General features: G+C 37.2%; 5 protein-coding genes and 1 non-coding gene across 10 annotated transcripts; 3 read left to right on the top strand and 3 right to left on the bottom strand.

The window, feature by feature from the left end:
- Positions 1-3,359: 3,359 nt before the first annotated feature.
- On the bottom strand, positions 3,360-4,297 carry LOC140804672 (glutathione S-transferase U8-like). Its single transcript, XM_073160760.1, has 2 exons — positions 3,908-4,297; positions 3,360-3,838 (listed from the first exon to the last, which is right to left on the bottom strand). Exons 1-2 carry the CDS (start codon positions 4,217-4,219, stop codon positions 3,479-3,481), a joined length of 672 nt encoding a protein of 223 aa, XP_073016861.1. The 5' UTR covers positions 4,220-4,297; the 3' UTR covers positions 3,360-3,478.
- A 2,062-nt stretch (positions 4,298-6,359) lies between these two features.
- Positions 6,360-9,553, top strand: LOC140804826 (rop guanine nucleotide exchange factor 7-like). The gene is made up of 7 exons (XM_073160974.1): positions 6,360-7,190; positions 7,272-7,388; positions 7,491-7,645; positions 7,873-7,947; positions 8,024-8,314; positions 8,410-8,766; positions 8,934-9,553. The coding sequence occupies exons 1-7, from the start codon at positions 6,686-6,688 to the stop codon at positions 9,420-9,422; spliced, it is 1,989 nt and encodes a 662-aa protein (XP_073017075.1). The 5' UTR covers positions 6,360-6,685; the 3' UTR covers positions 9,423-9,553.
- A 1,601-nt stretch (positions 9,554-11,154) lies between these two features.
- LOC140804842 (protein MIZU-KUSSEI 1-like) lies at positions 11,155-15,211 on the bottom strand. Of its 2 annotated transcripts, none has more exons than XR_012112212.1 (2): positions 11,573-12,042; positions 11,155-11,389 (listed from the first exon to the last, which is right to left on the bottom strand). XR_012112212.1 is itself a non-coding variant. In XM_073160997.1 (2 exons), exons 1-2 carry the CDS (start codon positions 15,065-15,067, stop codon positions 11,386-11,388), a joined length of 774 nt encoding a protein of 257 aa, XP_073017098.1. In that variant the 5' UTR covers positions 15,068-15,211; the 3' UTR covers positions 11,155-11,385. The 2 variants fall into 2 exon arrangements, 1 of the variants encoding a protein (XP_073017098.1); XM_073160997.1 differs by lacking the exon at positions 11,573-12,042 and adding an exon at positions 14,298-15,211.
- A 631-nt stretch (positions 15,212-15,842) lies between these two features.
- LOC140805015 (protein RETICULATA, chloroplastic-like) lies at positions 15,843-19,128 on the bottom strand. Of its 3 annotated transcripts, none has more exons than XM_073161194.1 (8): positions 18,941-19,128; positions 18,204-18,863; positions 18,009-18,107; positions 17,355-17,575; positions 17,118-17,187; positions 16,884-16,963; positions 16,548-16,612; positions 15,843-16,248 (listed from the first exon to the last, which is right to left on the bottom strand). In XM_073161194.1, exons 2-8 carry the CDS (start codon positions 18,777-18,779, stop codon positions 16,055-16,057), a joined length of 1,305 nt encoding a protein of 434 aa, XP_073017295.1. In that variant the 5' UTR covers positions 18,780-18,863; positions 18,941-19,128; the 3' UTR covers positions 15,843-16,054. The 3 variants fall into 3 exon arrangements, with proteins under 3 accessions (XP_073017295.1, XP_073017294.1, XP_073017296.1); XM_073161193.1 differs by having other exon boundaries at positions 18,204-18,855; XM_073161195.1 differs by having other exon boundaries at positions 18,204-18,847.
- A 1,519-nt stretch (positions 19,129-20,647) lies between these two features.
- On the top strand, positions 20,648-20,721 carry TRNAV-CAC (transfer RNA valine (anticodon CAC)). Its single transcript has one exon. It is a non-coding gene; the product is annotated as a tRNA-Val (tRNA).
- A 43-nt stretch (positions 20,722-20,764) lies between these two features.
- On the top strand, positions 20,765-24,237 carry LOC140805027 (PRA1 family protein A1-like). 2 transcript variants are annotated; one of them, XM_073161207.1, is made up of 8 exons: positions 20,765-21,159; positions 21,640-21,680; positions 21,821-21,899; positions 22,542-22,628; positions 22,703-22,791; positions 22,881-22,952; positions 23,030-23,149; positions 23,274-23,869. In XM_073161207.1, exons 1-7 carry the CDS (start codon positions 21,002-21,004, stop codon positions 23,131-23,133), a joined length of 630 nt encoding a protein of 209 aa, XP_073017308.1. In that variant the 5' UTR covers positions 20,765-21,001; the 3' UTR covers positions 23,134-23,149; positions 23,274-23,869. The 2 variants fall into 2 exon arrangements, with proteins under 2 accessions (XP_073017308.1, XP_073017307.1); XM_073161206.1 differs by lacking the exon at positions 23,274-23,869 and adding an exon at positions 23,930-24,237 and having other exon boundaries at positions 20,766-21,159.
- Positions 24,238-24,281: the final 44 nt, after the last annotated feature.

The following is a 24,281-nucleotide window of genomic DNA, read 5'->3' as shown; positions in this document are numbered from 1 at the left end:
ATCTACGTCTTCAGCTACAGTTTCCCACAGACGGCGCCAATGATGTCAACCGGGCAAATCGGGTGGTAGCCGGGTGGGCGATTTGCCAAGTCGAGTGTTTAGATATATATGCGAACGTTAATACGAGCTACTGATGGCCCAGGGTGGTTGAGCTCCCTGTCACCTGAATGACAACGCCCGGGATGATTTGAGTAGTAACCCTGAAACCACAGAATGTTAGGGGAGCGCCGGAAGTTGTTCCGGCGCATCCACTCCGACGCTCAAGTCAGTGATGTACGCAAAGGAAAACTTCGAAAGTAAGACTATTTGTGAGTGCTTGTGAGTATTCAGAGAAGAGTCGATACCTCTGTGAAACACCAACGGAGGGTACTTATAGATGAAGCTGGTGGATAACTTGCCCGTAAAGTTCGGATGGTGGTCCATGACTTGAGATCATGGGCCACGTTGCAAAGTGGTGGGCCATGTACTGGGAGTGGACTTGGTCATGGAGTGTGGGAGGATGGGCTCCGTGATGTCCGGAAGACGTGGTAGTCAGAACGTGTCTCTTCCCCGGATATCTTCCACCCGGGTGCTTCGGAGGTACTTTTCGGACCGGGAAGTTTTTACCCCGGGTATTGGCTAATTATTCACTGGGCGGTGGCTCGCCAAGTAGTTCATTGGGAATTCTTCAGATAACTGAGTGCAAAACTTGCCGGGCGTCTGAAGATCCGGAATCCCGTTTTTCACCCCGGTTTAATGAAAGTAATTGCATTTTGATATTTTCTCCCTGCTCTAATCTTGCCCAAGTTTGAGGACCTCTCGGGTCAGGGTCTGTATCCGGGGCCCGGGTTCCCTTGGGGCATCACCACCACCCGTCCCTAATTAAATTTATTAATCATTTTTGTTAAAAGTGAGGATTTAACACAACTTTAAACGCTAGCTTCAAGCAGAGGGTTGTCCAAGTCTATATATAATATATCGAGTTAATTCAATCAATGTGAGACATCTAACATTTTTCACAAAATATAATTACTTTTCTAAAACCCACATTTGTATCACATTATTTATATGATGACATGATGATGAACCAAGTTAAACTCAAAGATCATCTGTATCACTGAAATAAAAATATCAGAACCGAGGCATAATATATTTATTAGAACCAATCAAACAAAATTGAATTTTATTTTGATTTTTATTTTGATTGAGTAATTTCAAACGATAGTTTTTGTCAAAATATAATCCCGATCATTTCTCATATCAAATTCATTCTATTCCAATCAACCAGACTTTGGAGATTGACACAACTTGATCTGAATGCTTGGACATGCCGTCCACCCACGTAAAGTAGATAATCGATACAGGCAACAATATTGAATGCCAGGCTTTCCAAAACTCTCGAGTAGCTCTCCAATATGGACTTTCCAACATCCTGTTAGGACAATCACAGATTGAAACACAACGAAAATCTGTGAGGTTTTAAGGTACGGTTGTATATCCACCTAACATCTAGTTGTTAGGTTAGTTGATCCTAATATAAAGTCAAAAGAAGAAAGAAAAAGCCACGTTCTTAAGAGGGACAGTGAGACATGAAATCCAATCTTGTTAAACTGGAATTTTTATTAAATAAGGTAAAAAAAAGAGTACATGTACAACTACACTGAGTATCCCCAAGAACAAACCAACATACAACCCCCTGAAGTGAACATTACCTGCTACATACCATCCATTACATTAAAATCGCCGTCGAAATATATCGAAAAATTAAAATCTTTATCTTCTTGATTATAGCCACAACATCCGGCTTCTCATCTTCAAATATTGTCATATTCCTGGCATTCCAAACCTGATATATCGTACCTACAAGAGCCATACACCTCAGACAAAGGAGCAGACTCTCAGATCTATCTGGAAGAATATGATAATTTCATTGTCATTTTATATTAAAAAAATAGGTCATTTTATCCATTGTTAGTGAAAATTTTTAAAAATATAAAATCTTTAATATAAATTTATTTTTGAAAAATCCAATACATTTCACTCATATGTTATAAAAATCTCAGTCATACTTACTATTTATGTAGGGTTTTTTTGTCTAATTTTTAAAAACAAGAGATAAATATTACATAAGACGTTTTTATTTTATTTTTTACGAGAGCTGTTGATGCGATGAACTTTTATCACCCTAGGAAATGAAGATAAGGTTATCCTCGCTTTATTATGTTACACCAATTAAATATTCACCATTTACTTAAGCAATTAGGTCTATATATTATGCAAATAAAATCAAATCGAGAAACGAAGTCGAGCTCCGATGCCGTCACACCTTATCAAAGTATACATTCCCACACAACAATATTTGTGCATCAGAAATACTTTGTTACTTAAAAGACAAAAACTTATGTGAGACGATCTAACGTGTCATATTTGTGAGACGGATCTCTTATTTGAGTCATCCATGAAAGAATATTACTTTTTATGCTAAGAGTATTACTTTTTATTGTGAATATGGGTAGCGTTGACCCGTCTCACAGATTAATATCAATGAGACGGTCTCATATGAGACTCACTCTACTTGAAAAGTGTGTCCGATAAAATGTTGGTATGAAATAGAATATATGACAAATAGGTTACAAGTATACATATTCGACGAACTTGAATAACATGTTAAAAGGACGATTGGTAGCAGCATTTCTTGGATCCTTGATCATGTTGAACCCCACAATCATTAAATGTGTTCTTAAGACGTGATGGATCTTATACCTAGAAAGATCACGTGGGGACCATTCTCCACATGCCCTTGCGTCAACAGATCAGCCATTATTGATCTTAGATGCAAAATTATATCAAGGTTACCTATCGGTTAATGTAAGGAAGAACGCCAAAAATTTACGTGAGTCGGTCTTACGAGCTGTGTTTTTTGAGACGAGTATCTTATTTGGGTCATCCATAAAATTAAAATATTATTTTTTATGCTAAGAATATTACTTTTTATTGTGAATATCGGTAGGGTTGACATGTCTCTTAGCATACTCTTAATATAAAAAGTAATATTTTTTTCATGAATGACCCAAATAAGATATTCGTCACATAAAATACGATCAATGAGACCGTCTCACACAAATTTTTACGTATTAGCTTTTGCCTCCTCGGTGACTCAAGTTCAATTACCCTTTAGATACAAACAAGAAATTTTGCCTTTTAGTTCTTACAACCCCAAATATAGTGAAGGCCTACTGGATTACTCCATTTGGACGTAATTCAAAGGAGGCGTGCCTTAAATTTCAGGCCCGTCAAATAATGAATGCTAGGCCCATTAAATTCATAGCAATTGCAGACATGGAGCCTGTCAGAGTATGGGCCTATAAATTACATACCTGAATAAATAAAAATATTATTTATTCTCGCGAAAGAAGGAGAAGTCATAACTAGACACCCCCATTTATTACAAAGGAGAAGAAAAGTAGAGGTAAAGTTGACTCCTCAAAGCATAAATAAGTTAAGCAGTCCGGGCTTGTTTGGCAGCTTGAAACAGAGCCTTGAATTTCTCGGTCAATCTATCTTTGGGAGGCAGAATTTCTTTCACAAAACTATCTTTGTTAAACACATCGATCCATTCACATAAGTTGGGGAACTTGTCTTTGTTCAAAATTTGAACTTCTCCGCATTCGGCGAGAATCCCAAACCAATAGGCAATGAAACCGGCCGCGATATCGACTAGTCCAAACGTGTCTCCCCCGAAAAATTTCTTGCCCACGACTTGGGAATCAAGAAGTTTTAGCAGTATTGCTGCCTCCTCTTTCGCCTTCTCTTGCTCGGACCCTACACTCCAACAAGCTTTTCGAAGTGTAGGTATGCACTGGCAGCAAAAATAGCATTAAATATAAAGTTGGAGTTGAAACAAATATCATTTAGAGGATTGTAATACCCTTTCATCAATAAACTTAGCCCAAAACCGAGCCATAGCTCTGTCATACGGACTTTTGGGGAGAATAGGAGACCCAACGTCCCAAGTGTCATCTATGTATTCAAGAATGACCAAAGATTCAGCAATTGGCTTGCCTTTGTGCAACAAAACAGGCACTTTTTGGTGCACTGGGTTGTACTTTTGAAGCAACGGGGACTTGTTCTTTATATCCTCTTCGATGAATTCATACTCCAATCCCTTCAGTTTTAGACCCATTTCAACCCTCTTGCTAAACGGGCTCCCCCAAGTTCCAAACAGCTGCAATTCTGCCATTTTCGTGATTCTATTGCGTGTTTTTTCAGGCGTTGAGCAAATGCCTTTTTATATAGGGAAGCTGATTCGTTAGCTAAAACATCATGCAACTGTGAAAAGTCAACTCAAATTTATTACTTAATTGAAAAGAAGCATTTGTCATGACTCATGGAGTCTCGCCAAGTTTTTCCACCCTTGGAATTTAACTAACTAAGAAAATAAATAAATAATTAAAAAGGCATGATATATATAATGTAGAGCTCTTCCCACAAATATATACCTGATTTCAGTCACATATTTCATACTTGGCGATAAAAGTCACTAAGTCAATAATCGGACCATGATTTCCGATTTTGAAACGGGTTCTGTTTCTAATTTATCTGTGGGCGATCCCGATCCCGATCCCGATCCATGGTTCAAAACAAACACGAGAACTCTGTTTTCTTGATTCTGCATCACAATTCATGGGTTTGCTGGTTGGGGAATTGATGCAAGTCGATTAAGTTAGTTCTCACACTGTGAGCCGAATTTGGAAAGAATGATCCATGACTTGTTTTTAGTCAGCTGGGCACAACTTATTGATAAAAAATAAATAAAATTTGTTTAATTAGTTGAAGTTTTCTCTAAAATAAAATAACTTTTTAGGCAATATTCAATATCCAATTAGTTATGGTTAGAACTACCAAGATTGAGACATACGGATAACATATAGCCTTACAAGGTAAGCCTCCATTTACAATTACAATCGGGGAGTTAGAATGTCAATCCATAATTTAAGCATGCCTCTATGTTTTTTGCATCACGATGTGTTAAAATTGGAACTTGGATCTAACTAAATCCAAAAACTAGCTCAAGGTGGAGGATTATCCAAGCCCATATATATACAACTCACAGGTTATTTATTCAACCGATGTGGGACAATTAACACACCAATCTCACGTCCAGAAATGAGCATCTGGAATGTGGAGTTTACAAATGACCCAATTATGAACAGAACGAGTGACTTAATTATAGGCAGTCCAACACATAACGGAAATTTTTTGTGGAGACAAAGCGAAATTCTTGAATTGACATTGGTGCAAACGTGATTTTTGTCTCTTGGTGGTAATGAAAAATGGCTTCACATCATCTTGTGATTTTGTCTTTGTAATACATGTGAGCTCGGCTGGATTCTAACACATATTTATTTATTTTTAAATATAAAATGTGTGATTCTAAAATATATATCCATTAAATTTTCGTGTTTTGCATGTGGGGTATTTTTCAAGTCGTTATTAGTGATGTTTGTGGTTAAAAATATCCATACAAAATAATCAATAACGACAAGAAAAGAATTGGAAATTCTCGAAAGATAAAAGATTGTAGCGCCCCATCCTACATTTGTTAAAAACGAAAATTTAGAGTGATTTATAAAGCTTATTATGGACTCTTCTAATAAGTCATTTTCATAAAGCGATAATGTTGAGATTAAGAAATTCATACATACATACTACTTTTAGAACTTAAGTGATTCAATCGATTAACTCATAAAGATAGTCAAACACATAACAATGAGTCTGAGTTTTGATACCATGTTATAATTAAATTTTGAGAATTGTATATGTGGACTTAACAATCCTCTCATCTTGAACTAGTTTTTGAGTTAGAGTTAGACCTAAGTCATTACTCTTACCATGATATCAGAGATTAAGTCCATAATTATGTGTTAAACTGATCCATGTGTCACCCGTTATTTATCTTGTAAACTTCACACTTCAGTTATTCATTCTTGTGAGTGAGATGAATGTGTTAGACGTCTTAAATTAACTTGATTAAATAATTTATTGAGAATTGTATATATGAATTTTGACAATCATATCATGTTGAGTTAGTTTTTAAGATGTATTTAAACTCTAAGTAATAATTTTAACATAGTATAATAGAAAATAAAATATAATAATAACTGTTTGAGCCTATACTCCAGGACTATTCATCGTCATCAAATTAGAAAATAAAAAAAGATTAATTTTTAAAAATGTATTTTCAATTGTGATCCATTAAATTTGACTGGTAATAACACCAAGACACTACAAAAAATTATGGCTGTATCAGCCGTATAATAATTACAAAAATCAACCCGTGTAATAATTAAGAGTGAGCCCTTGTGCAAGCGAAATTCTAACAAATCAACCTAATGAAAGCGACTAGTTTAAGCGAAAGCACAGCATGGAGGAGACCCCCTTCATATACTTGTTCTCCGTTCTGATAACTCTGCGTGTCATTCTACACAAAACCCGTGTATCTGAGACTCTCTCTCACGCATTCGAGCATCATTTCTTCCCTCAGTTCTTGGACAATTGCATCTTCCATTCATCATTACTGGTGTCCACATTTGGTTTCTTTTTTTTTTTTTTTTTTTTTTTTACTTTTACCGTTTGCAGAACCAGACATGGTTGGAGTTGAAGTCGACGCCTTGTGGATAGAGCTGATCAGGAAAGTGAGGCCACTATGCAGAGCAAGACAAAAATCAAGCGTTTTTCGTCTCTGAACCAGTCGATATATTCGGAAAATTCAAGAAACTTGAGACCCTCTCCTGCATTGCCCTCTTGGGTGTCAAAATCAGTTAAATTCTTGAGAAATAAAGGAGTTCTTCAAGGTGGGGTTTCAAGCAAAAGGTTCCATTTCGATGGTATGGTTGTAAACAACTCTTTGTATTGTGCCTCACCAAATATAGTTGAGGCTAAAATGGAGGGTTCAGTGAATGATAGAAGGTTCTTGAGTTCGAAGGAGGTGGAAAGTGGAGAAAGTAGTTCAAGTACGGATTTTTTGTCTTCTGAGGTTAATGTGAATGATGAAAATAGTAGTTCCGAGAATTCTTTTTCAGCCGTTTCTATGGGTTGGCCAATGCAAAGGGATGAATTGCCGCATTCTGCCAAGCCTGAAGTTTTTGAAGGAGTAGAGAAGCCCCACTTGGACAGCAGAAAACTGGAGAAACAAGGGTCTTCTCTTTCAGGTGCTAATTGTTTATCGATGCCCCCATTTTCCCTGATTATCTCTCTGTTAATTTTTGTTACGGATTTCTTGGTTGATGTAGAGCTTGATATGATGAATGAAAGATTATCAAAATTGCTCCTTGGTGAAGACATGTCTGGTTGTGGCAATGGGGTTTGCACTGCTCTGGCTATATCAAATGCTATTACGAATCTTTGTGGTGCGTTATGTCTGCTTCGTTTGTCACTTGACAAAAGTTTGTTGAATTTATAGTCATTCTTTGTATCTTGCATTTACCTAATCAGTCTAATATTTTCGGTAGCTACACTCTTTGGCCAAGTTTGGAGATTAGAACCTCTAGCAACTGATAAAAAATCAATGTGGCGAAGAGAAATGGAATGGCTTCTCTGTGTTAGTGATCATATAGTTGAATTGATACCGTCTTGGCAGACATTCCCCGATGGAAGCAAACTCGAGGTTTGTATAATTTGCAAAGAACCATGCTACTTTTGTATGCATGCGCCTCTGGTTTGGATGTTAATGATATTCGTTTTTACAGAGTAAAACTGTGATTCTGAAAGTGTAAGAAAACTTTATGTGGAGACACAGTTGCTGGAATTTGATACTCACGATTAGAAATTGCTATGAGCCTCTGTAGAAGTTAGAATCAGTGTCATAACTTATGTTCTCTTTGCCATTTACAGATCATGACTTCAAGACCCCGGTCTGATCTATTCATTAATCTCCCCGCTTTACGCAAATTAGACAACATGTTACTAGTAAGGCACTAAATTATTCTTCTTACTTGTTGTATAGTTTTGTAGTGGCGCTAACTTTTTCATCCTCTTTGAATAGGAAATATTGGACAGTTTCAAGAACTCTGAGTTTTGGTATGTTGACCAAGGGATTGTTGCCCCCGTAGCTGATGGATCAGCTTCTTTTCGAAAACCTGTTCCCCGTCAAGAGAACAAATGGTGGCTTCCAGTTCCTCGAGTCCCCCTGGGCGGGCTTACTGATGATTCTAGGAAAATGTTGCAGCACCGGCGGGATTGTACAAACCAAATACTTAAAGCTGCAATGGCTATAAACGGCGCTTCTTTAGCTGAAATGGATATCCCTGGTTCATTTATAGATGCTCTCCCGAAGGTATTCTTAAAAGAAACTCCAAACATCTATTTAATTTTACATGATGCAAAACCTGGCTGCTAATTGATTTTCCCTTTTTTTCTTGATGGTTGCAGAACGGAAAAGCAAGTTTGGGAGACCTTATTTATCGATATATTAATTCGGACCAATTTTCGCCTGAATATTTGCTCGACTGCCTCGATTTTTCTTCTGATTATCATGCTTTAGAGATTGCCAACAGAGTGGAGGCCTCCATTTATGTGTGGCGCCGGAAAGCTAACTTAAATTCACTGCACAGTTCACAGAGATCAAATTCTAAGTCTTCATGGGAAATGGTCAAGGATTTGATGATTGATGCAGATAAAAGTGAACTTCTTGCAGATAGAGCTGAGAGTCTGCTCCTTTGCCTGAAGCAGCGGTTTCCTGGTCTTCCTCAGACAACCTTAGACATGAGCAAAATCCAATTTAACAAGGTTGGACTTCATGTCTCACTCCCTCTTAAGAATGCAGCTTTTTCTTTCTTCCCTTGACTTCATATTAGGATCAACTAACTTAATAACTAGATGTTAGGTGAATGTACAGCCGTATCTTAAAACCTCACACATTTTTGTTGTGTTGCAATCTGTGGTTGTCCTAACAGGATGTTGGAAAGTCCATATTGGAGAGCTACTCAAGAGTTTTGGAAAGCCTGGCATTCAATATTGTTGCCCGTATCGATGATCTAATTTACGTGGACGATATGTCTAAGCATTCAGATCAAGTTGTGTCAATCTCCAAGGTCGGTATAATCACTTGTGAAAGCATCAGTATTCCACTCGCATCCTCTAGCACTCCATACAGGACAGCTTTTGCAACGCCTAGCTTTTCTCCTTCGCAGCTTCTTAGCCCTGTTGAGGTAGAAAAATCACCATATATAGAAAGCTGCAAACTTTCCCTTCGTGGGCTTGGCGCAAAAAGAATATTGACAGATTATCTGAATATGGATGCAAAAGGGAAGGAACCGAGTAGCAGCATCAGGAAATCAGATCCATTTCCGACTAGGAGTAGAGAGATATCATCTCTATCAGTTGAATCTTCAAAAGTAGCTGTTAGTCCTCAAGATGTGCACGAGTCATCTGAGGAAGAGTGAACATGATCGACTTGTCTTATGTTTAGTTCTGTAACTCATGTTAAGTTCTTCGTTTGTATATGCAGAGAGTGTTGCGAAGTGCTTAAATATTACCATGAACCTTGATGTTTTTTAGTACATTGGTATCAAGATTTTCATGAGCCGAGTACTTCGTAATGCCCTTTATGCTCGTCAGTTTCAAGTTTCCATCTGGTTTTAGGCGACGTGATAGCTATCAAATTTCATGCATGAAAAACACTATTAATGTTCTATCTCCATTTTTTTTTTGCAATTTTGTATATCGGTGATGCTCTGGAAAGGACGAAAGGACCAAGTCAACTTTGGACTCGGACAGAACAGAGGACTAAAGTAGGATCATTCCAAAATTGATCTCTCGAAGTCAAGAGAAGATCAGGTGGAAGGCCGTCCGAGTAAAGAGAGAGTAACTTGTCTGAACAGTTTCGAGCATGTTGCGACCAGATAAACATATCAAACCATTATAGACTCATACAAGCTTGAGTACCTATTCTTGGCATGACAAGACTGGGTTGAATGATATTGTCTGGGTAGAAAAGATGTTTGGCCAGACAGTCCCGAGAACTTGCAGTATTTTGGAGTCTTCTTCGGCCAGACAAAACAAGGCAGGGTATCCGAGAAGATTATGTTAAGTGATCGTGGACCATTCCACTGGTAATTAAGGGGTCTGTTCCCCTCCACATTTCCAGGCCATCTGACCCGGGATCACATTACCCGGTCACAGCAGGAACCGTCCAAGTCGGGTTTTTCCTACTCAGACCGACCACAAGGAGATGGGAGCAGAGCCCATAAGTATGGGTCACCATACCTCATAATCATTAACATGCCAAATCAATATCCATAACAAGATCAGAGACATTATGTGTCACCATGTCTACTGTCATAAAGCAGGACATAGGTAGATGTCTAATCAGGAACAGTGTTTAGGCACTGTAATCGATGTCATCTTCTCTCTTATAAATATCCAGATTTGTTAATTCATTTGGGACATGAGATATTTCATTCTATTGCATTCATTAAATTTCTATCTACTTAGTGAGCCCTATACTGGTTTAAGCGTTGGAGTGGCTACGCCATAAACTCTTCCGACGCCCCACTAGCATTTTTTTTGAGTATGTGCATATCATCTGACTCGAACTCATCCTACCCGGTCAAAAGTACTCACAGTGCAGGCTAGAGGTTGATCACATCAGGTCAAAAATATTGGAAAATATTCATCTATACCCTGTATATTGCCCACCCAACTCATTTAATCAACCCGAGCATCATCATATATTTTGCATAAGATCCTTGCTTGATTTGTTCCCAGGTCCATGAAATTTAATGGATTCTACTTGTTGGGGACCATGAATAATCCACTAATCAATGAAGCGCAAATGTTTGAATATCGGACTCCATTCTATTACTATATATGATATAGGATGGTTATTGCTATTTTTTTCAGATTCCATCGAATCTGTCAAAGATCCTTCGACATGGTTAACAATGTTGAAACCTTTTCAATTTGAGTAAAATGTTAAATCCATTTCAAATACTCTTAACATCAATTGGAAAAAAAAAACAATTTAAATAAGGATTTGTTAATATTTTGAAGTGTTCTTATTTTTTCTACAAAATAAATATTATCCAATCCTTTAGTTATGTATTATTACGGAGTTGTATGAAAGTTGATGATTAATATTTAATGGTGCCTATTTGACCAACAAAAAATAATTAATAAGCCAAATGCAATTTAATTATTTTACCAAGCTAAACATTAGAATTACACAAGTAGTCATCACTATGATTAACTTGATCGATTCAAGATTATACAAATGAATATTACAAGGGTTACTGTAATTTCCATGGCAGGCACTTTAGGTTTGAGCAAGACCCATCCCATGAAATTGCACATTCTTCAACGTCACAACACTTGCAAACCACTCCAAGACTTGCAATAATTTTAGACTCACCTATTCATAATCATTAACAATGTTAATAACAACATCAAGTATATGTAATATCGAGTAAATAAACAAATATACTATATATACTTATCACAGCGACGTACACAAAAATTTAGTCGAGTTTTATATAATATTAGAAGTCTTTCTCATTTAAAAATGTAACTAACATCGAACATCGCGTGGCCTTACTCTGTTGAGGAAGGGAGGGAAGTAGCCTAGCTTCAAGAAATCTTGAATCTTGAAATATGAAACAAAATATGATAATAAGGATCAAGAAATGGAGAGGGGGTCTGAGTAAGCTCATCGGTAAGTTTTCTTCTGAAACTTCATAGTTCATAATTCGGAAACAGAGGTGTATTTATGCTCAAATAAAAGATTACTTTTCTTAGGGATCTCTTTGACCCTTTACTTGTTTTGGAGTAATACACACTAGAAGCTGGTTTTTTTATACTTGGGGTTCTAGAAACAGAAGATACATGCTGACAGCAAAAGGCGGTCCCGGTCCCTTACACGGATTCTACATGCTGGAAGCTTCTTGGGAAAATAAATAAATAATAATATTTTAGTAGGATTTTTCCATATTGATTCTAAATAGCCTTTCTCCTTATTTTTTTGTCTTGTTTCTTTTTATTTATTTGACTTGTCTATAAGTTACAACAATCTTTTATTACGAGTTGATGGGCAGATACAATCACATGTCATAGATTTGAAGATTATGTGTTCGAATTTGTGCGAAAATGCTAGGAACACTCTCTGAAGTTCATATGGCATTCACAAGTGGAGCATAACTAAAGTCTAACATATCTCATCTGTACTAAGATTCACAATCAAATTAAAAAGGTTCCGCTTGATTGTGAATCTTAGTACAGATGAGATAGGTTAAACTTTAATTATGCTCCGCTTGTGAATGCTATATGAACTTCAGAGCTAGTGAAGCACTATAAATTACTAAGCCAAGAATATGTTGATAGGAAATGATAATAAAATAATATAGGAAAGCGTTCAGATAGCATCAAAAACAAGATTTAGGATAGCAAATATAAGATTTAAATGCTATAAAACTAATAATTTTAATATGTGTTCAGAGTTTAAGAAACTAATCTTTTCACCACATGTATCAGGTTTCTCGACAGAGCGGCAATCATTAGTAACAGACAAAACTTGACAGATAATGAAATAAATTCATGGAGATTAGCAACTGTAACCAAAGTGGAGGAGATGAAGCTTATAGCCAACATGGTGCCAATCTGGTTTACCACTCTACCGTTAGGTATTTGTGTAGCACAGGCTGCTACATTCTTCATCAAACAAGAAGCAACACAGAATCCTACAATTACTCAAGATTTCATGATCCTAGCAACCTCAATATATGCTACGGCAGCCATTGGAATGATATTTTCTGTCACATTCTAGGATAAAATCCTTGTATCCTTGCTAAGAAAAGTAACTGGCAACAAGAGAGGAATCAACATTCTCCAAAGAATTGATACAGGGATGATTTTCCCAGTTGCGACTATGGTAGTAGCTACCTTGGTGGAGAGGAAAAGACAAAGCATTGTGGAGAAAATATCAATTGAGGGTTCATCTTCAATGAGCGTATTTTGGCTATTCCACAGTTTATTTTAATCGGAGTAGGAGATGGATTCACACTTGTGGGATTGCAAAAGTACTTTTACGATCAAGTTCCGGATTCAATGAGAAGCTTAGGCATAGCATTTTACCTCAGCGTGCTTGGTGTTGCAAACTTTCTCAGCATTAATTTGAAAACTCTAGTAGACCATGTTACAGAAAAGGGCGGAAAAGGTTGGTTTGGCAAAGATTTGAATAGCAGCCAGCTAGACTATTACTACTGTTTGTTAGCAGGAATTACAGCTGTGAATCTTTGTGCCTATACCTACCTCGCTGGTCAATATTCTTACAAGAATACACAAATAACATCAGCATTGGCCGATGGTCGTGAAGGTAACAATGCTGCTGTTTAGGATTAAAAAAAAGACTTTACTGAATAGCCTATTGATTTCCTCTATATAAATCCAAGTAACAAATCTTGTAAACATTGCCACATTTACGACTTCGCTGTAACATTATGACAATGAAGTGAATCATATTGAAGTATTTGAATGATGGATATAAACATATGGCAGATAAAGAAAAGTGTCCACTGGGCTCCAGAGTCACACTCCCATGGCGACCATGATTGTGCAACCATTTGAAAATTTGAAACTTTTAAGGGCTTGCAATACCAAACGTAGATGCTATGAATATCTCAGCATCCACATTTTTCTGTGCAATGTCATGCAGGTTTAAATAATACAAGTTTTTCTAGACAATGCTACACCCGAAGAAATATTTCTTGTAGCATATCTCATTATATACTATTAATGTAGGAAACACGGACCCAGCCAAATTCCATCAGATAAGCATGGGAATATTCTAATTTTATCAGATATTAAGAGCATTCCTCGAGGGAAGTAACAGAACAAGCAAACAGTAACACAGAATGAAATACAAGAATCTTCTCTAACAAATTAACAGCAGATCACATTATTGAAGCAGTAATAGTATTTAAGTATAGCTAAACAGGGCCAAACATCTGTTCTTGAAGGGCAAATCAAAACATTGTGTTTTTAACATAGACAATGTAAGCAAAGAATGTAAGTAAACAAAAGACGCTATTCTTGAAGCTATTTCTAATGAAAAATTGCCAACAAAAACTAACTCGTAACTTCTTACACTCTGTAGCTAGGAATTCAAGAACGCTCCCACTAGTCCTACAATCTTTTCATATATTCTTTTTCAGAAATTAAAAGATAAACTTAATCTCAGCAATGGCAAAAGATATAAGAAAACCCCAAAATTTTCTCATCATTCAAAAAAATCCCCATCTTTTACACGATTGGTAATGAAGAGTCACCTAGTCCTAAGCAAGAAAATGCTGAGTTCTTGACCAGGGCCGCCATCAGGGTTGATCAAATGGAAAGACTCCGAGTCAACACTCCCAACGACACACTCATAGTTAGCCCGCATGTACATGATTCCCTCTGAACCCGACCCAGGCCCGCATGGGATTACGCCTGCCCCGACTGTGATATTCTGCATGGTCTTCAGCATAAGCCTGTTCTGCTGTGTGGCCTTACGGCGGACGGCAAATCCGAGCTTTCGCCCGTTGCAGCAGAGAGTCCACAGGGGGATTAAGTGAAGGGGGCATCGATTCAGCTCAGATTCGGCTGATGCCGCGGCATTGAACTCGAGGGCGATTCGCACTAGCCCACATTGCATTTCCTGGATAAGAGTGGTTGTGGGGATCGAGAGCTCGAGTAGGAGAGAGGGCCGAGTATTGAGGCGGCTGTGCTGTATGCAGAACCGCACGTGGCCGCCTCTACGGCTGCCGAAGATGGTTCCAATCACCATTGTTCTAGAACAACGCGGCGGCGCATGGGAGATAGCTGTAGAGGTGGGGATGGGAGTGGTAGGATCGGAGGAGGATGAATCACTTTCTTCTTGGGCGTCTCGTTCTTGTTCTATGGTTTCTTGATTGGCGAAGTGTTTCTTCTCATCAAGGTCGTCCCGGAGTGAAGTGCTCAGACGTTTCTTCACGGCGGAGGTAGGTGGTGGGGTGGGGGATGTGGGGGTCGGGTTGAGGCATGGGAGCAGGAATCGACGGAGGGTGTCGATTTTTGTCATTATTTTTCAATTTTGTTTTTGTTTTCTTGATGAAATTGAAGAATGGAAAATGGGTAGAGAAGATTCTTATTTTTTTTTTGGTCTTTCGATTTTTAAAGATCGAGAATTTGGGTTATGTGAAGAAGAAAACAGTCACTGTATTGCCTATATATAGGACAAAGCTTGAAAATATGGAGGGAAACGGCAATAGCCGTAATAATAATAATTTCGATTATTGATCAGAGATCGAATCTCGCAAACAGCAGTGGAGGAGTTAAATTTTTTCTAACAAGGGAGAATTATTTGTGCGTATCGTAGCATAAGATCTAGCTGCTGTTGGTTGGCTAAATCACCACGATTTACCTCCTCTCACAATCCTGTCGGATCGAAAATAAAAAACACCTAACGTGATCAATTTCACCTTTTAGAGCAATAATAATTTCGAGTAACATCTGAAAATTAGCTGGATAACTAGGAAATATTCGAAGCTATGGTTCTGTCTGCAGGGTTCACAGTGACAGGAAAATTAAAGATTTGACCGTTGACCAGATTTTTGTATTCATTGAATAGAACACGTGGAAAAATTATGGGGCAGGAGGTATGATGCGCCATCTTCAAACTGGAAAATAGGTTCCTCTTTTTCTTTCTTTTTTGTGGTTTGATGATAGTGTTTTTGTGTGCCATGGGCTATGACAGGACCAGTAATTGCCAACTAAATCGGGCTTTACAGATATTGAGCATTCGAGGAAATATAATTTTGTACTATGCATGGTTCCATCCGATTTTTTTTTTTTATCTAGGCTGCTACATGTATTTGCGTGCGTGAGTTCGAATGGCTCGCATGAATACCATTAAGTCCACCACATAACACTTAAATTTATGGCAAGTAGTGATTCACTTTCCCTCGCAGAGATGATTTTGGTTTTCTACAAGTTCGGGAGAAATTGCTAGCATACTTGGTTTTTCTGGCAAACAATAAAATGAAAGGATAATTTATTCCTCTATTGGTCATTGCACACCAGACCACCTCGCCCAATCGACAAACTGCATGCCACCATACACATTGTTGGCGAATCTTACGCCAACCGTAAAAGCCAATGCAACAGGTGGAACCTGCTTTGCCAGAGGAGATGCCTCGACTATACGCTCGAGCCCATTGATAATCTGATAACGAGTGTTTGAAGAAACTGCCAGAAACACACCTGGAGAAGATATATACACTTTAGCGCAGAGGAGAAGAGGATATCGTTCTATAATAAGCAATAATCGACAAAAGGATTTCAAAACATCCCATAAAGCAGACTAAGATATTTTGAAAGTAATGGGAAATCAGAGTTCAAAGAGGATAGATCATTGGTATAATTTTTAGATTTCAAGAAAGATATCTTAGCACCTGCATCATTATTCCAGGCACTTTTCTTCGAAAAACGTAAATTTTTTTAATTTATAAATATTATAATAAAACTTTTAGTTGTGAAGGACAAGGAGTAAATCAACTCACCCCAAAGTGCTGCACTCTTCAAAAGAGGTGGGACTGGAATGTCATCATCGGATTTTTTAATGCTCCTGATGCGAAAATAAAATAAACAAACATGCCTTAAGAAGTAAAATAAGCATTGATATAGGTTAGGTAAACAACAGGATCAACTTTGGTAAACCGAACTCTATCCAACCAAAGTTTGAAGTCGTAGAAACTGAACATAAAAAGACAGGCGAAGAAAACATATTTTGTATCAAACTGATTGGTGTGATTTTGATCTCAATTGACAAATAGATAGTAATGAAACTCAAACTCGATGCAAAAGTTGGAAATGAAGCCTTCTAAACATAAATATACCTCTTGGCTGTCATAATCAAGTTAGCAATTCCTTGGCCGATAATACCACATCCAAATCCAACCAATCCATACATAATTCCCTGAAAACGACGTGTATATCATTGAAGTACATCAAAAAAGAAAAGTGCTGAGACAACGGGGGAAATGAAACCACGGTTACTTTTGTTATACTACCATATAATTTCCTGATTCAGAAAATTGGGTCATAACCATTGACAGAAGATGCTTCGTTACCTTATAAAAATAGGTCGCAATTCTCTGATTTGTCGTAAATGTTGATCCAGGCCGTTCCGCTTCAAACACGCTTCATCACAAAAACATAGTACAAAATATTAACCAGTTCATCAATAAAAAACAGAAGCTATGAATAAAATAACGCGCTGGATGGCAGATAGCATCCCCCAGGGTATTCTAAAGTCGTATGACTCCAATTTCATAATTTACTCCACTCTATTTAACAAGGGTTGAAACCTGCTAGGGAGAGCCCCATAAGCTCTCTTCATACGGCTGAGATATCCTTGAGATACAGATGGCGATCCAATTCGAGCATATGGTGCTAGCATACCAACTAGAGCAACGTTAACAACCACCCCGACTAGAAGATCTGCAGTATAAAGCTCAAATTCAGCCCAGAAGTCTTTTCCCCTCTTTTTCACTTCCGCAAATGTTGCACAGCACGAATCGATAACTATCTGAAGAAAAAATAAAGAAATATATAGTTTTTACACAACGACGTCATGATAAAATGTTGATAATGTTCCTAATGTACCATGACAATAAACACAGATAAGGCAGTACGTTTTATAGACATGTGTGGCCGCTGAAAGTAAGAAAATATTATCCAAACACAGAAGGAACTGAGAACTTGAATGGTATCAGTTATCATAGTCAAATTGAGATTACATGTGGGTCTATTTCAGAGCTGCAAGTGCACAAACTTAACTTGAGGCAAATCTCAAATGATGATATAATTCAAAACAATGCTCGTGTCATAATTGGAGAGCCAATGGCTCTCTCTAAGCTAGCAGACAACATGGAGCGAATCTAGATTTGTTCTTTGCACAAGTGCTTCCACTTGATAAATGTGCTCTCCATATGGAAAAGAGCAAGTAACAAGGCACCAACCTCTGTTCCTATTTTGAAGAGAAATGATGGATCGGCCAACATCCTGTTTCTAAGCCAAGCTGATGATCTTGTGAGGAATCCGAGGAGCCAAGTCGATCCCTAAAATTTCAACATTACAAAACATCAATTATTAAAGTAAAGAGTGCGCTAGATTTCTTCTCGGCTATGCTTAATTTCACATCAAGTAGAAAATACCTGCAAGTCCAGATATCTGAGAAGAAAGACTTTCCTGAGTCCCACGGTCTTGGCAGCCTCCAACATATCAGCTGGAAGGCTAATTCCTTGGGCCTCTGCCTCTAGAATCACCTCCTCAAACTTCAATATCGGCCCAAATTCTTCGTCTTCATTATCACCTTCATTATTATCCCCGCCGCCGCCACCAGAAAATTTCCCATTCCCGTTCCCATTTCCACCACTCCCATCTTTGAAATTCCCACCACCACCATCTAATTTACTATCAGGTGTGGATACATAATTTTTCCCCTCAATCCTATCATCTTTACCTGCATAATCACCATCACGTGCTTCGGTTGTGGTTGTCACTAAAACAACAGGTCGAGGCTCGGCCCCCAGATTCGATGCATTAGCAATCACAGGTCTCAGCCTTTTGTTACCACACAGCAAAATGCCATTTGTTTTAAACCCATTAACACTGAAATTTTGGATCATTTTAAACATATAACTTGAAGCCGCAAATCCCCTGCACAATAATATCTCATGCTGCAAATTCTTTAAATGAGCAATTCCAGCACTTGAAGAACAACCCGCCATTTTGATTTCTCAACAGCTCAACCAAGATACAAGGCGGCGAAAATTCGACAAATTGCAGAAAAAACCAGCTGCCAAACTAGGAGGCTTCAAATCACGTCATTAAAATTATCACTAAATTAATGAGAAATCTGAAACTCAAATACTCAATGAAAAGAGATTACCTTCGCGAGAAACTGGATCGAAATAATACTCTTTTCCGTCGTAAGTGTAAGGGAATTGGTAGAAATGAGGATAAAAAGACGAGTTCAAGGAAATTTGTACTAGTGCTGGGGGTATGGAGCGAAGCGAGAGAGACGTTACCGTCGGCCTCGTCGTCCTGATTTCAAGCCTGTAGAATTCGAGAAAGGCTTCTTTTAATACTTTTTTCCCGTATCTTTTGTCGATTTTATGAAGTAAATTTATAATATTTTTTATTATAGATATGAATAAAATTGATTTATCAAATAAATAAAAATCAATAGAAACGTGTAACAAAAAATTTAATTTCTTTTTCAATATGTTAACTGAGTCTGACAAAAATAAATCAAAAGATCTTCATAAGTAGGTAGGAATCCAATGAGAGACATCAAATATCGACTTTCAGAGCATATTTCACAATATTTCAAAGAAAAATATGTTATATATAATAATCGATAATACGATGGCGAGGAATATCAACATACGTCATCTTTAAGTCTTACCAACTCGCTTATGTCCACTGGAGGCTAATACACATCACGCTTATGTATTTTGTTTTTATTTTATTTTTTCATGACGCGCACACAGATAAATCTTCGTACTAATATAATAGCTTGCAAACTATATTAATCAAGTAAATCACCGTTTTGTGTTGTTGACAGATACAAAAAACAGGAACAGTTGAAGAATCAATCAATTTAATTGCAAATTCCAATAATGAACTTGTCTCTTCTCCGGAAACATCTCATTCCTTTGTTCGACCTTGAAAACTCCATTCGAGAACTAAGACATACCAGAACTTATTTACTTGATCTCCCGTGGTTGATCAGACAAATCATGTATGACAAATTCGTCCAATTAAATGTTAGTATAGAGAATCAAACTCTTGACCAAAATTCAAACATTCTATTTTCCTATATTTTGTGAGCATCGAACACATTTTATTTAACATACAAACCTAACTAGTTGAAAATTAATAAATATCAGTGTCATTATGCATTATATTAAAGTGGGAGTTTCATAATTATAAAAATTGGTGAAGTATCATAATACAATTTGGGATAGAAAAATTAGAATACGTGTTGAAACGCCACATGAGACATCAAAATCCATGATACACAATCAATACTAATCGGTCTTTCCCCCTTCTCGTTTAATATAAGAGATATACATATATGTACATATATATTTGTCATTAAATATTCTTCGTAAATTGTTCAAAATTTACTACCACCGGGCACCGTGTGCGAAAAACATATATTTAAACTCATCGAGTCCACGTTTTTTCTTGGATTAAACTCAGTACAAAATATTAAAAATATTGTATTAATACGTGATATTTGAGTATCGATTATTTCATATTTTTTACATCTATAGCAAATATTGGTACTAATGACACAATTTTCTTTTCAGATGAAAATCGATATAATATTGAAAATATGATACTAATACGTGATACTTGACTACTAATAGTTCTGGACAAAAACAAAATACAAATGCGTGCGAATTTAAAGCAAATTTATCCAATATTTTTTGGCACTTTCATAATAAAATTATGTGTGCTGTCCCAAAGCATTTGCCATTTCTCACAATGGTTTTCATTTTTATACCGATTTGGTTCTCGACATATGTACTTACTTTATATTGAGTACATTATATATTTGATACCATTGTCAAACCTCCTTAATGTTGTCTGGGTGGTGTAGTTGGTTATCACGCTAGTTTCACACACTAGAGGTCCCCGGTTCGAACCCGGGCTCAGACATTTTGTTTTCTTTTTTCTATTTATTCCGAAGCACATTTCTCTGAGTTTCCCCTAAAAACCTCAAATAGAAATCAATATTTTCATTTTCACATCTCACCGATCACATTCCTCTCCATGAAATCTCTCCCGTAATCATCAATTGCACCTTTTCTTCAGCTCAAATTCTTTCCCCTCGATCGTCAATTAAATTACGTTTTTCCCTTTATTTTTTTCGGTTGTTTCTTCCTAGGGTTTCTCTCGATCATCTGGATCAAAAAATCTGGTTTATTGAATATCAGTAATGGATTGGGGAAACGTCACGACGGAGGATCTGATCGAGGCTCTGCGAGAGGTGGATTGGTCGTCGCCGCCGCGTCCGGTTTCAGAATTCTTCTCCCGATTCACTGTCCCGCGTTCTTATGCTAAATGGAACAGTCGTGTCAAGTGCAATCTCTATTAGTACGACTCTTCTCTTTAACTACTCTTATAAGAATATATGTCTACGACGAAGACTCCCCAGGGACAAGGGGTACTTGATTTGTGATCCGATTCCTAAATTTGAGTTTTGAGAAGAATGATTTCCGAGTTTCTGTGATTTTGCGATGCTTGTTTAGCCATTAAATGATGTGTATCGATAGTATAGTTTCATGATGTGGGGCCGTGGGGGGACTTGGTAGGAAAAAAATTTGAGAAACTGTCAGATATATGGGTTTGATGTCTGATGTTTTTAATCTTTTGTTATCGGAAAATATCTTACTTCTCGGTGATGTATATTTTAAGCTTCTTATTTGTCTAGTGTGAAATGATTTAGGTTTAAATTACGTGGTCTGAGTTTTTTGCTGTGTGTATTTTTTTTCTGTACGTGCACCAGACAAGTTTATTAAGTGTTTTTCCCTGCAATTCTAACTTGCTTCTTGTGTTGTTTCTATTCTTTTTCAGCTATCGGACCAATTATTTCATATTGGTCGTCTTCATTCTTGGTAAGGAACCTATTGGAACCTGATTTCATACATCCTATGCACTCATGTCCATGTTTGTCTTTCTGTACATGGCATGCAATCACATATCTATGCTTGTCTTTGATTTCTAATAAAAGTATCTTCATTCTTTGGGGTTTCAGGGATGGGATTTCTTCGGAGTCCCCTTGCTATTGTAGCAGCAATAATGACATCACTGAGCATAGCGTTTCTGAATGATAGGTACGGATTTCTAAAATAGCCCTATTTTCTTATGGGTATTTAATCTGTAGTCCATAAGAATTCACTATCAATTTGTTTTCCTTATTTGGGTGGATGGATGTCGTTCTTCTTGTTTTATGAAGTTTTCTGAAGGTGCAAAGTTTGATCTTGGATGTTAAAATTCTACTTTAGAATCAATTGAATAAAACGCGATTGGGATATGGTGGACAGTAGCCACTTTAAGTTAGTCTACAGCAAATTAATGTTGATTCGGCTGAAAAAATGGCTGATAGCTGCCACTTTCCTATTACTCCGCAATACAGAATTAACATGTCTGCTGGGTGCTTTTGAGAACATCGCGTCATATTGTATCCCTCTCCTGTTATGTGCTATCTACAAGTTAAATTTTTCATTATGCTTCTTTGTTTGATGTGGATCGTTCATCATCATGAGCTCAAGGTGGCTGCTATTCCATTGCAAGTACTATAGGCTCTGAAGAAATTATGGCGAACTGTTTATTGTCATCTGAAATACTTGAGCTGGTCGGTTCAACATAAGTATTCTGTCTTTTCCCTGCCCTGTGTAGCCCTCCACCTGCTTTGATTAAGTGAAGCTAGAACGGATTCATTTAGAAATCTTATTAGTTAATAAATTTCCATACAGCTTTGCAGGTACTTTCAGTGAAAAGGTCACAAGAACTGTCAGGAAGTTTTCTCCACATTTGGCTGCCAAAATGAGGCCTGCCCTCACGTAAGTTTATTTGCAACTTTGAAATTGTTAAGCATCCGAATGCTGTCCCTTACCTATATATGTCATTCATTTAGGCCTGTAATTCGTGGGAGACCATCTGCAAAAAGAGCAATTCATGTATGTGGACAGCCTCGTTGGGTATTTGTCTTGTTATCTGCTGTGGGTAAGTAATTTTTAAGTTCTTTCCATCATAAAAGGAATGTCATTTGAAGAGTAAGCTGTAATGATTTTTCTATAATATTCTACTTGCAGTTGGTTTCATCCTCTGGTTTGTTTCGTGTGGCCTTCTTACTCTACTGTGGGCACTTGCTATTGGCCTTCTTGGTAATAATTTTTTGTGGTTTTTTTTCATTTGTGATTATAATGGCCTCTAATTATACAATCCCCCTTCCCCACCTCAGCCACCCTCATTCATGCAAGCTTTAGAACACCAAATCTCAAAGCTCGTCTGAACACATTCCGCGAGGAATTCCGTGCAGTTTGGCGCAATTATAGTGAGCTGTAGCTTGCGGAAAGAGCAAGTAAGTTATTTTGCTTTGATCAATCTCTAATTAATCTCTCTGTCTTCCTTCCCTCTTAATCTTTGTTATCTATTTTATCTTTATCTGTCATGGTGATCTTATAACTTCTGTCTTATTTGTGTAGTTGCATGATTGTTTCCAGGGGAAATAATTTTCTTTCTAATCTCAAAATGTGGAAAATATTTCTGTTCTCCAAGACTGTTATGTGGGTACGATGCCTCATGTATTCCTTCATCCTAAAATATGTCATTTTTTTCTTTGCAAATATACATTGCTGGTGTCATAATTTCAAATCACACAATTTTCCTGAAGTTGGGGGAACTGGATAGGCTGATAGTGCTTTACTAAAGAACACAGCTTTAGGTTTACTATATATGAATACAACTGTATTAATAGTTACTATCTGGATGTCATGGTATAAATAGTTATTGTAAAAATGAGGAAAATAGTGTAAGCAATCTCATTATTGGTTCAAAAATCATGGTGTCGGTTGAAAAATAAGCTGCCAATGAACATATTCTTTCAGTTTCACTTTTTATCCTCGTGATTTATTTGAAGTTAATGGTCAGCATTTATTGCGAAGTCAGCATTTAAGCGACTTGTGCAAGAGGTTGTATTATTCACCTAGAACAAATTTTGTCTCCATCTTCGCACAACTTTCCAGTTACTGTGTGATATTGTTACTCTATTCCATTTGAAAATCAAATTCTCTTTTCAATATCATCTCAGGTACAACCCTGCCATTAGAAATCTTTTGATGATATTTACTTCTTTATGTAGGGTACCTGTTCGTCATGGTCACGTCACATCTGTTCTTTACGCACCTGTTAGATTTTCAACTTTTTCCATGTCGTATACTATGCTCAAGTTTCTTGAAGAAACGTGCGCTGCTAAGATCTGCAGATTGGTAGAAGGTTGTAAATTTCTTGAATTCCTTGTTAGATTTCACCGGTTATTGACGGTTGATTTGGTTATGGGAAATCTTTTGGATTTTATATTTAAAGATTTCCCATTATGGTGTGCTACTTGTCTACTTAGCAAGTAGAACTTAATATTGTCCGATTAAATTATGGCGTTAGATGACCGAATATTTCTTTTTAAAGCATGCTCCATAAACATAATAATGGCCTCA

Source organism: Primulina eburnea, chromosome 11 (assembly GCF_022965805.1).
Source record: "Primulina eburnea isolate SZY01 chromosome 11, ASM2296580v1, whole genome shotgun sequence".
Lineage (NCBI taxonomy): Eukaryota > Viridiplantae > Streptophyta > Magnoliopsida > Lamiales > Gesneriaceae > Primulina > Primulina eburnea.
The sequence above is the reverse complement of the archived record's forward strand: the minus strand, read 5'-3'. Positions and strand labels throughout refer to the sequence as shown.